Source organism: Cervus elaphus, chromosome 23 (assembly GCF_910594005.1).
Source record: "Cervus elaphus chromosome 23, mCerEla1.1, whole genome shotgun sequence".
NCBI lineage: Eukaryota > Metazoa > Chordata > Mammalia > Artiodactyla > Cervidae > Cervus > Cervus elaphus.
This window is the reverse complement of record NC_057837.1, coordinates 10,811,352-10,823,551: the sequence shown is the minus strand read 5'-3', so window position 1 is coordinate 10,823,551 and position 12,200 is coordinate 10,811,352. Positions and strand designations below refer to the sequence as shown.

The following is a 12,200-nucleotide window of genomic DNA, read 5'->3' as shown; positions in this document are numbered from 1 at the left end:
CATCAGCATGAGTTTGCTAAATTTTAAATGTTGACTGAGCTTGTGGAGGTAAGTAAGCTAAACATAACCAAGGACCACATTTGGTCTGTAGCCCATTTGTGCTTTTAAAACGTTTTGCTGTTTCCAAACAGGTGGGTATAAAGCAAATATTTGTATGTGAAAGCTTTCCTTTCTTGAGTATCATGTGGTTCACAAGAAAAGTGGGTCTCAATATGTAATAAAAATTGCTATTGACTCATAATTTTATTAAAATAAATTTAAAAAACAAGACTCAAAATTCCCACTTGAAGAATGTTTCCACTGCTTGTTAAAACTACAATCTCTTTCTAGAATTCTCCCAGATTATTAACCAAATAGTTAGTGAGTTCCTAAGACTGCTGAAAGTAAATGATTCAAACAATCCCCATCTGGACTAACTTCATGGGTTTTGATGTTTAAAGCTGTCCTCTCGCTTATGCCAGGGCTCAGCAAATCTAACAGACACACTGCAAGAGTCTGTCCTGCTGACACCAAAAGAAGGCTCATGAATTACTGTTACCGCAGTCAGGAAAACCCTGTTGGTAACAAACATTGTTGACCTAATGACCTGGTTTGTAACAGAAGGTGTAAAATTCTTAAAGGGTCAGACTCTACAGATGAAGTGACTTGGCCATGAGCAAATCTCTAAAGACGCTTGGAGTGTCACTGAATAATTAGTGGTTGGAAGAAAAAGGAGTTATATCACTCAAGCCAATAGATATTGCCAAAAATGTTCCTTTTAACTTCTCAATCACAGAGGCAGAGGAAAAAGTCAGGCTAATATTGCTGCAAAGGAGGGAGCTGATGGAAGTAGCTAGCATTGATCAAACTCCAACTCTTCTATAGATTACTTATTTTTGAGATAGGTGCACTAGAAATTATACTTAATCACTCCATAGTTCTTCACCAAGGATCCTATCAGAATCTCAAGGAAATATTTCTAAATACACAAGTCCAGGCCTTCCTCGATTTATTCCATCAAAATCTTCAGGGAACAGCCTAGGTTTGTAAATTTTTTTATCAACTTTCTCAACGGATTGTGGTTTTCACCAATCTAGCTGAGAATTAGCCCAGCAAACATTCCAGTCTCATCTCTAACCCACATGGCCAATCCCTTCTCTTACTTGAGGATTTGAAGAGAAAAGAAAAGTGTAAGAGGCAAGAGTCATCAAAACAGAATTAAATTTTCCTGGGTAAATAATGGTAGAACAGGGACTAATAAACACAAAAGGCAACCTGATCTCATTGTTTATAAACCCCTTCCTTTCCATCAAGACCTTCTAGATTGAGAGCAGAGTCTAGACTCTTATCTAACTGGCTGTTTCTGCCAGAATAGGATAATAGTTCTGTTCAATATTTGTTCTTCTCTCTTCTTTCCAACTTAATCACCACCTTTTCACTGCTGATCTGATTTCTGCAGAGTCTTCCTAAAATTGATACCTAGGCAAGTCTCCAACTCATTCAATCTCTTTCTCAAAATAACAACTATTATACCTGAAACTGAAAAGCACCTTAGCAAAATACATAAACTGAAGGGGGAAAACAACAAAACCAAAACCTCAGGACTTCTGTGGTGGTGCAGTGGCTGGGTCTCAGCGCTCACAGTGTAGGGGGTCTGGGTTCAATCCCCGGTCAGGGAACTAGACCCTGCATGCTGAAACTAAGACCTAGCACAGCCAAATACATAAAAAAAAAAAAAAAAAAACCCTCTTCTTGGCATTTCCCCAACTGCCAAAATTCCAGCCTGATCTGCGTCTTTCAGCTGCTCGCTCGTTTTCCTTTCCTTTTAGCCTCTGAAGCCTTGGGCAATGAGAGAGAAATCATTTTTATAGAAATCATTTTTTTCATAAAATTGGAATGTGTTAACAACAGCAACATTTCTATTATGTTGTCAAATGCTTGTTTGAGTTTTAAGACAAAGTCTACTTCTAGGCAAATTTTGCATTACTCTGTTATTTTAGACTAATTAGAAAAAAACTTTTTTTTCAGTAAGGGAAAAATACTTGGAAAAAGTTTTACCTTTAACAATTGCTGTGTTATCACAAATATCTGCCAGAAACACAAAAAAGAACGCTTTGCCCTCTAATGCTTCTTGAGCAATATCGTGATTTAAAGTGACATCGTAGACAATCAAGTGCTTTCAAAATATTTTCACTCAGGGAAGGCTGGACCTTCCAAACAAGGAAAACTGAGCCCAGCTGTGAGAGTCGGGGAGCTCTCTCTGCAGCTCCTGGCGGGGCTGCAGCCACAGGAGAAAGAGCAGAAGGGGCAGCTTCAGCATCACCAGGTCCCCACACTCAGCTGCAGCCCCGAGCTTCACCATCACCAGCTCCCCACACTCAGCTGCAGCCCCGAGCTTCACCATCACCAGCTCCCCACACTCAGCTGCAGCCCCGCCGAGCAGCCCCCCAGGGCTGTGTGGGAGACCCGAGGTGTGTACCTGGTGAACCAAGTGGTCACCAGCACAAGTAAACGCCCTTGCTGGTATCAAACATGACCTGACCCACTTCACCGGATCTCAGAACAGGGGTCCTGGAGGGCTCAGGGCTCCAGGCCTGCTGCCTCCCTGGCCCACTTGCACCCCCCAGCTCCCCCTGCTGGGCACTGGTTCTCCTTCCTCCTACCCCCATCCCTCCCCCAGCAGCTGTGCCCATTCCCTGAGCCCCTGGAAGCAGCCACCCACCACATCACTTCACTCTCCCCAGGCCTTCATTCTTTGTAGGACTTGAGCCTACCACCCATTCCTGAGCACTTTCTAGTGGGAAAATCTTCCTTCTGGGGTAGAAGGTGGCTGAGAGAGACAGCGTTGCCCTTTCTGTGGGCTCTGACATGTTCCGCCCAACCCCTGACTTGGCTTTGGAGTTGTTTCCATGGTAACAGGGCCTGCTGGACACTACTCACTCTATCTATTTACATCCTGTTATCAATAAAACACTACAGTTTAGAAAAATGCTTTGCCAATATTTTGTCAATAAAGTTAGTTGAGCTATACCTCGTTCCTGGCTTCTATATTGGCGTCATAGGAAAGCAGCTTTGCTGCGAGTGATATATTCTGGCAAAAGACAGCGTGGTGGAGCGCGGTGTTGCCACTGGCATCCGTGAGGTTTGGGTCGGCCCCGTGCTCCAGCAGCAGAGTCGCGCACTCCTCCTCTTGGCATTGTACGGCCTGTCAGCGTTGTGCCAAGAAACAAGAGTGTGAGTTCTAGGAATTCAAAGGAAATAGCCCACAAGTTCACCAGTTCCCTCTATTTCAACGAGATCAGTTCATTGTTAGTCTCAGTAGTTAAATCACACCCATCTCATGTGGACACGGGTCGCTGCCCCGTACCTTCATCAGCGCGGTCCTGTTTTTACTGTCACAGAGGTTAAGCAGGCATTTTCTCTCCAGGAGGAGAGCCACCACCGCTGGATGGCCATTGGCACAGGCCAAGTGGAGCGCAGTCCTACGAAAGCAAGACAAGTTCTTAGGAAAATGTAGTGTAACTGTTTCAAAACAAACAACTCTTGGTGTGATTGAAAACACTCAACAGCATAGTACTCGTATGCCTCTAAAACAAATATTTCATTTTCTTCTGGAGAAAGAGCAGGATATTATTCGTTTAGCTCCTCTTGTTGCCGCTACTGCTGCGAAGTCGCTTCAGTCGTGTCCAATTCTGTGCGAGCCCATAGACGGCAGCCCACCAGGCTCCGCCGTCCCTGGGATTCTCCAGGCGAGAACACTGGAGTGGGTTTAGCTCCTCTTACACAGTAATGAAAGAACAGGCTACTTGAATAGTATGCGCGAGACCTTGAGATTCAGCTCAACTTGAGTTTAAATTTGACTTTGTCACTTATTAGCTGTCGCTCACCCTCTCTGTACCTCAATTTCCTCACCAACAAAATGAAGAGAGAGGAGTGGTTATCTCACAGGACAGCACTGTGATGCTTAAATGAGACCCATGCACAGGGTTTAGAACTGTTCCCGGCACAGATAACAGCTAGTAATTGTTAGATTATATTATCATACTTACTACTACTACTACTACCTTACAAGGACAACATCTGAATGAAGTCAAAGGACATTACACCTCCTTTGCAGATATGTTTAGAGGATTAGAGACAACATTGTACTTCGATGATTCTAATATGCTCCTTTTCTCACATTTTAACGTCTCTGACATTGGAATATAATTTATAATTCACAGACATTACAACTGTAAATTGTAGCATTTTTGTTTGTTCATTTCTCGTCTTTCCGGTTGTCTAATAACCATGAGGGGTTTTCGTCTAGTTTCCTTAGAGATGATGCATATTATATATTATTATATAATACAGGTGCACAACACAGTGATCCCCAACTGTGAACGGTTACACCGCATTTAAAGTGACTATAAAATATTAACTATATTTCCCATGTTGGACAATATATCCTTGTAGATTGCACGATTTTAGTTCCCTCACCAGAGATCGAACCCTGGGCCCAGAGCAGTGAGTCTTAACCACTGGACGGACAGGAAATTCTCAAGATTCCCTTGACTTCTGAAAAGGCTGAAAGTTGTCGCGGGATACCAATCCTCACAAAAAATTCTACGTTAAATTGAAAGTGACAAATAGTTTTTATCTGTGCCACATTCCTATGAGTGCCAGAAAGACAAGCCCTGTCTGCTCATCCGACTTCCCTACAGACAGCTTGCTCTACAGACATTTTTAAATTTGGGGGGTTGCTAAATCAACTTGCAGATTTCTGGTTTTCTTCTTTTTGTTTTTTGGTGCCGAAACCCAGGAAACTCCACAATTCTTGGCTTTGAAATCACTCTTAGAAAGGTCCTTGGGGTGGGATATATGTATATTCCCAACCGATTTATGATGTTGTACAGCAGAAACCAACACAACATTGGAAAGCAATTACCATCTAATTAAAAAAATATTAAGGTTAATAACCAGTAGAACTAGAAAAAAAAGAAGGTCTTTGTCAGTGTGCAAAATGTATAAGTAGGAATTTCAGTTGTCTTCTGGTACTTTTCTCACTCTGTGTGTTTAAAATTTTTGATCCATACTCCATTCGAAACTTTTTGGTGAGATAAAAAATCTAGTTACTTTTATCTAAATAGTTACCAGGTTATTTCTACACCATCTACACACAATTTATCTTTTCTGATAGAAAATGTCATCCAGCAAATTTTGATATCTAAAAGGGCAAATCTTTGCCTACTACACAAAACTTTTAATTTCATCACAACAATTAAAGACAGCATGTCTAACCCAAAATCTTTAAAACCACGATCTGTGTCTTTAGTTTAAACATGGAAAGACCATATACCCTAGGAAAATGTCCTGCTCTTCAAGGACACAGCCAGCTTCCTACTTCAAAGCTGTCTTCTAAGGTCCTTCAGCAAGGAACATATACACATAAGCGTACACTGATATAAAACAGATATTGCATTGTATCTGAAGAATTTTTAATCCAGAAGTTGATCTGCCATGGAGATTATTTTTTCACTATGTACTTTTCTGTAATATGTAACATTATGGTATAAAAATGTGTACATTAAAAATAAGATGCCGACAACATCAAAAATCTGTCCACTGTCAATATCCACAATGGATGATCAGTGGGAAGAATTTTCATAAATCACATGAGAAAAACAATGTGAGAGCTAGGGAGTTCCAGAAGATTTCTTGAGGGCTATAGAACTTGAGAGCTCTTACTCAAGAGGAGATCATGTTAACGCATGCATAACAACAAATGAAGAGGAGGAAGAGGAAGAAGGAAAAAAGATGCTATTCATGTTTCATTTCAGTTCTGTGATTACTGACGTTCAGTTAAATAACTTTAAAACGACCAGTAAAGTGCTCTATAAGGGGAATTATTAGCAGATCTGAAAGTAACTAAGGCTTTTGCAGCCTATCAAGTCTGTGGGGTGCTGGATCCAACAAAGGTGTCTGTAAGCTTTGGAGGGGAAACTCACAGGAGGGACCCCTGCCAGGCCCTTCCTCCCCGCTTACCTGTTCATCTTGTCCTTCTCGTTCAAGCCATTCTCTCCAAGCAACAGGACCTGCTGCACTTTAGCTACGTTGCCTACGCTGGCAGCTTTGTGAATCTTTCGGAGGTCCTTGTCTCGGATGTGGTACCAGGGCTGGAAGCTGGTTTTATGATGACCTCTGTCTCTCCCCAGGCTGATGGAGGAGCCGAAGGGTGACACGCCCTTCTTACTCCTGAAGCCAAAAAGCTTCTTCATCGCAGAGCCTACAGACTCCAAACACACCTCACCTCCCCCTCGGCTCTTCGCAGTCCCCTAAACCCAACACGAGCACTAGAGGTAAGCCAGAGCCGTCCCGCCACAACCCCCCAGCTGGGAAGCTCAACGGTTTGGAATCTTGCATCCCAGAATGATCGTCGCTAAGTGACGCCTCTAAACACACTGCCCGTGTGCCAGAATGCCCAGTGTGCATGTGCAAGAACTGGAAACGCATTTTTTGAAAGAAACAAACAATATCAATAAACCCGTACCTAAGGTAAGAAGGAAAGAGAGGAAACTGAAAGAAACAGAAAGGAAAGCGACATTACAACAGATACCTTAGAAGTAAAGGAGCATAATCATAAGGGACCATTATTATTGATGAACAATTGCAAACTGGAAAACCTAGATAAATTCTGAAAAACATACAATCTGTCAAGACTAAAACAAGAAAAAGTAGAAAAACTCAACACTCCAATAAGAAATAAGGAGATTCAAATATTAATTAAAAAAAAAAAACCTCCCAAAAGCTAAAAGCTTAGGACGAAATGGATTCAGACAGCAATGCTACCAACATTCAAGTAAGAAGTAAAAGTAAGACTACGCTGAAAAAACACTTGAAAAAATTCACAACCCATTCATGATTTTAAAAAAATACAATAAAATAGAAATATCCTCAATACAATAAAGGCCATTTATAAAAAGCATGAAAAGTGAAAGTGATAGTCGCTCAGTCGTGTCTGACTCTTTGCTAAGGCATGGACTATACACTCCATGGAATTCTCTAGGCCAGAATATTGGAATGGGTAGCCTTTCCCTTCTCCAGGGGACCTTTCCAACCCAGAGATAGAACCCAGGTCCCTCGCATTGCAGGCAGATTCTTTACCAGCTGAGCACCAAGCAATCCCAGGAACACTGGAGTGGGTAGCCGATCCCTTCTCCAGTAGATCTTCCTGACCCAGGAATCGAACCAGGGTCTCCTGCATTGCAGGTGGATTCTTTACCAACTGAGTTAACAGGGAATCTAGCCTACTTGGGGAAAGAGCGTCTGATAGGAGGAAAAGCAGGGACCAAGAAGCTTTGACCAGGATGGTGAGTAGAGGAAGGCTAATGATGAAGGTTCTCGACTGAAGAGGAGCAGGACTCAGGCCTAAACATTTCTGCCTGGACAAGACAAAGTACCAGTGGACCAGGGCCAAGGCATGTGCTGCCGGGGAGGGGACAGAGGGGAACCCATCTCCTGGTTCCTCCAGCAGAAGCTGAGGAGCTGCTCCCCTCAGGGAAGGTTAAGTAGCCTCACCAAAGCCATCTGACAGTAAGTGATGGATCCAAGGTGGAAAACTCAATCGTCTTTCCTACTGCATAGCACGGGCCACTCTGACCAATGGTATGTGGCAACCTTGGATGGGAAGGGAGTTTCGAATGAACACTGGAGTATGTGTATCTTTTTGAATTAGTTTTCTCCAGATATATGCCCCAGATTGGGACTTCTGGATCATACAGTAGTTCTATTATATTTTCATCTTTTTAAGGAACTTCCATACTGTTCTCCAGAGTGGCTGTACCAATTTACAGTCTTACCAATAATGTAGGAGGGTTTCCTTTCCTCTATACCCTCTCCAGCCTTTATTATTTGTAGACTTTTGGATGATGGCCATTCTGACCAGTGTGATGTCATACCTCATTGCAGGTCTGTCGTGCATTTCTCTGATAATTTGTGATACTGAACATCATTTCATGTGCCTACTGGCAATCTGTATGTCTTCTTTGGAGAGCTGTCTATCACGGTCTTCTGCCCATTTCTATTTTTTATTTGTTTTGCCAATTTTGAAACTGGGTTTTTGGTTTTTGTGTTTTTTTTTTGACATAGAGCTACAAGAGCTATTTGCATATTTTGAAGATTAATCCCTTGTCAGTTGCTTCCTTTGCAAATATTTTGTCCTTGTTAGATTTTTGTTTGGTTTATTGTTTCCTTTGGTGTGCAAAAGCTTTTAAGTATAATTAACTCCCATGTGTTTATTTTTGTTTTTATTTTCGGTACTCTAAGACATGGATCAAAAAGGATATTTCTGCAATTTATGTCAGAGTGCTTTTTTTTTGGCTGTGCCATGCGACTTATGGGATCTTAGTTCCCTGACCAGGGATCAAACTCAGGCCCACAGCAGTGAAAGTGCCGAGTCTTAACCCTTAGACTGCCAGAGAATTCCCTCAAAGAGTGTTCGGCCTATGTTTTCCTCTAAAAGCTTCCATGTAGGTCTTTGATGCATTCTGAGTATACTTTGCTGTATGGTATCAGAGAATGTTCCAATTTCATTCTTTTACGGATCTGTCCAGATTTCCCAGCTCCACTTATTGAAGAGGGTTTTCCGCACTGTCCATCCTTGCCTCTTTGTCATAGGTTGAGCAACCATAGGTGCATGGAGAGAAGAGTCCACATTATGTTGTTGAGTCTTCCTACCCCAGATCTGAGCTTTCCATCTCTTCCAGTGGCTTAAGGTTTTTCTCATTCAAGCACGTACGGTAAATGTGCAGACAGATGGAGGGGAGGGGGCCTGCAGCAGCCTCAGGAGAGCGGTTGCCACCAGGAAGGGAAAAGAGGTTGGCTGCAGTAGAACAGGGACTGGGCTTCTGTCCAAGATGTTGTAACAATGTTCTTAACACATCTGCATGTTTATGTAATACATATGAATGTTTCCTATAGAACTATTTTTCTATATGTTTGAAATATTTTAGTTTAAAAAATATTTAGAAGTTAATCTATTTTAATAGAAAAGGATTTTATTGCAGATACAGTAAATTCATATTACAGTAGTTAATTCTGATCAACCAAATGATCATAATTTATGTATATCTTGAATATAAAACTGTACTTTTTTCCTGGTTTTTAACATATAATACACTTTGCAGTGTGATGACATTTCAGTGAGGAAAAGATTGCATTCACAATGGATACGATACCATCCTCCCTGAGTCCACAGCTCTGAAACACCAGCACTGTCTAGACCTCCCTCGTGGTGGAACAGGCCCTGACAAAAAGGCTTCCTTCCTCTATCCCTTATCGCTAGTTGAAAGTCACAGAAAGTGTAGCGTTTCTGGAGTGTCTACACCGATCCACCATCGAGAATGCCAGAGACTAAACCCATAGAACTAACAGTGCAATGGTAAAACTACAGAGCCCTGACTTCACATTTTAATCTCTGTAGCCAAGGTCAGAAGTGCAAGATTAAAATTGCTTTATTTTACCATTTACCTTGCTGAGAACCCCATAATCTGGTTTGTTTTTCAGTAGCAAAATTCGGAATGTAACTCTGGAAGTTACCCAAGGACCACTAAAAAAAAAAAATAGTCCTCTCCAACGTGTTTCCCAGGCATTTGGCACACAACCCTTCATTAAATGCTTGTGGGGTAAACAGAATCACAATCCTCATTTATCCAGGGGTGGTCAGCCAGTGAGCCACAATAAGTTACGGTGTCACAGTGGTTTACTTTAATAGACGTTCCTTCAAAATGAACGCCAGGAAGAAAAGCAGTCTAGACAGCGAGGGAAGCTTCAGCAATCTTGCTGAGGAGTTTGCTGAGAGTTCTAACTTTTCCATCCAAGAATCGGGACGTTTTCTCAGTGCCTCGTTGCTTCTCCTCAGTGACTTGAAGCGCTTTTGTCAGGTGGGCATTTTCCACATAGAGCTCCTTGAGCAGCAGATCAGATCCTGTGCTCTTTTCAAACTGGAGAGGGGAGAAAGCCACAGTGTACTGTACGTCTCACGCAGCCATGCCACGCCACCAGCTCTCCCTTCCTATTCCTCCACACGCGTTCAGACTAGCTTGGGGAACCTTACAAATCAGAGACATGTTGGATGCAATGACAGGTTTTGTTATCCTGGCATGAGAGAGGAAACTGACGAACTATGTGGTAGAGAAAATTTAAGCCACCTTTGTACAAACTGGGTTACCACGAAATGAAGACAAGAAGACCCAAATCTGGAGGCCTCCAAAAGACAACGAGGAAACTGTCAGGAGCACCCAAACTGTTTGGCTTATCTCAGCGGGCTCTGCAGGCCCACCATGTCAGCAGGACGCGCTGAGGCTCCTTGGGTGCCGCCCACACGACACCGACAGGGGCTCCAGCGATGGGGACACAGGACACACGGTCAAGATGCAAAGACGCAGGGGTCCCGGCTTTGGGCTTTGACAGTCCGCGCTGAGTTCACTCACTCAAGTAGCTACTGAGCAGCTCTGCGGGCCAAGTGCTGCCCGGCCGCGGCCCTGCTCCCACAGGCACGTGTTCTAACGGGAGGAGCCAGCAGAGCACGCAGGGTCAGCTGGTGTGTTCAGAGAACCCGGGCGGGAGACACACGGTGAGTCTGAGGTGAACAGACAGCCCTGACAGGAGCATGGGGGACGTGGGGGAGGCTGCCTGGGTAAACCTCCCAGGCAAAGGCCCCCACATGCGGGGGTGACAGGAACGGCCAGGAGGCCCGTGAGGAAGGCAGAGCTGCCACGCCGGCTGGGCAAGGGCCCAAGGGGAAGGGGCTAGGTCCTGCAGAATCTCGAGGCCACCAGAGAAGCCACTATCTACTCTGAGGATGTACCCCTGGCATGTAGGAGCCTTAAGATTTACTTGGGGTTGAGGTTTTGCCAAGAGTGACTGGAGGGTAGTGGGTTCACCAAGAGCCGGACGGCCGGGAAGGAAAGTGAGGACCTGGGGACAGACAAGGCTGGAGGGTGGCGGTGCGGGCAGGGCAGGGGCTTCACAGATGAGGAGTGGGGGTCTGGAGCGGGCAGCCTGCACAGACAGACTAGAACTGGGGACCCGCGGCCCAGGGCGCTCCAGATAAACCACATTTGGTCCCTGTGTAGAGAAGTATTTCCACAGATGCTCACATTTCACTTCCCGGAGCACCAAGCAGACCTCACAGGACAGCAAGGCCTCTCTCTCCCCTCTCTCCCTGCCCTCCTCTCCCCTCCTCAGCACTTCCGCAGGACACAGGGTTCTCTTGGGTCCTGTCTCCCTCATTACTTACCCGGACGCCCAAATGCGGCGTCCATCACTCACCTGTTCCTTCAGGTCACCCACTTTCTCTTGGAGGAGCACTTCCATGTTCTTCAAAGTCATCTCCACCTCCTCCACCTGCTCTTCTGTTGCTTCCAGCTGTTTTTCATGTGCTTCCTGAACAAGAGGAGGTTAGAGATCAACACGGTTCACTTTAAAACGAATCATCTCAGGCTTCTTTACTTCAGAATGGAAATCAGCTGAAGTGCACAAAATCTGAGCATCTGGCTAACCTTTCATCCATAGGGAGGGATCATTAGAAATGTCTCACAAGCTACAAAGCTGCATTTCTCACTGTAGTGTGAGCAGATTAGAGACTTTTTGTCGTAGGATTTTAATCCTACATGACTCAAAGTTGAGTGTCCCCCAACATAATAGTCTTTCTCGAGGATCTCTGACTAAATTTCCTTTGTCAATAATCTGTCCTAGCTTAAATGTCGCTCCAGCATATCGTGGCTGCATAATGCTATAAGGCCATTCTTCGTTAGAATTTGTGTTTTACAACTGTCAGATTTTACCCACCTTTCCTATCTTGCACAAATTCTTTCCTCAGGAAGGCACCTGGCCCTCTGCCCCTCCTCACCCTCCCACTGACCCATGAACTCTGAGGACCCAAATGTGCTTCCCAGGCTCGCACTTTGAGGTGCTCACTCACTGATGCCTGAGAGACTGCTCTGAGGTGGGAACCACTGCCTCCAGAGGTTCAAAGAAATCGGAGCACAGAGGGCTAAATCACTCACTCAGTTAAATCACTCGGCTCAGGTGGTGGAGCCAGGATCCAGTCCCCTGCAGTGCATGCTCTGAGCCACTCTTCTGCTGCCCTTTTAAGGCAGCAACTCTGTTTCTCCATGAGAGGCTGGCACACAGCAGGGCTCCCCAAGTCCGTGCTGTCACTGTGCTGACCCCATGTCCAA

At 44.3% G+C, this 12,200-nt stretch overlaps 3 protein-coding genes across 11 annotated transcripts in view; 1 reads left to right on the top strand and 2 right to left on the bottom strand.

The window, feature by feature from the left end:
* Positions 1-12,200, bottom strand: part of LOC122682154 (ninein-like protein) — a 705,741-nt gene that overhangs the window by 152,650 nt on the left and 540,891 nt on the right. For 2 of the 8 annotated variants that reach the window (XM_043884955.1, XM_043884959.1), the window contains 2 exons: positions 11,290-11,403; positions 8,993-9,959 (listed from right to left, as the gene is read on the bottom strand). In XM_043884955.1, the coding sequence (XP_043740890.1) occupies positions 9,768-9,959; positions 11,290-11,403 (306 nt within the window). In that variant the 3' untranslated portion in view covers positions 8,993-9,767. Of the gene's footprint in view, positions 1-3,346; positions 3,462-8,992; positions 9,960-11,289; positions 11,404-12,200 lie in introns of those variants that run through there. The other 6 variants (XM_043884958.1, XR_006337232.1, XM_043884956.1 and 3 more) reach the window with 6 other exon arrangements.
* The window catches only part of LOC122682160 (ankyrin repeat domain-containing protein 26-like), a 371,465-nt gene that overhangs the window by 202,069 nt on the left and 157,196 nt on the right, over positions 1-12,200 (top strand). The window lies entirely within an intron of this gene.
* LOC122682180 (ninein-like protein) overlaps positions 1-12,200 on the bottom strand; it is a 333,523-nt gene that overhangs the window by 294,596 nt on the left and 26,727 nt on the right.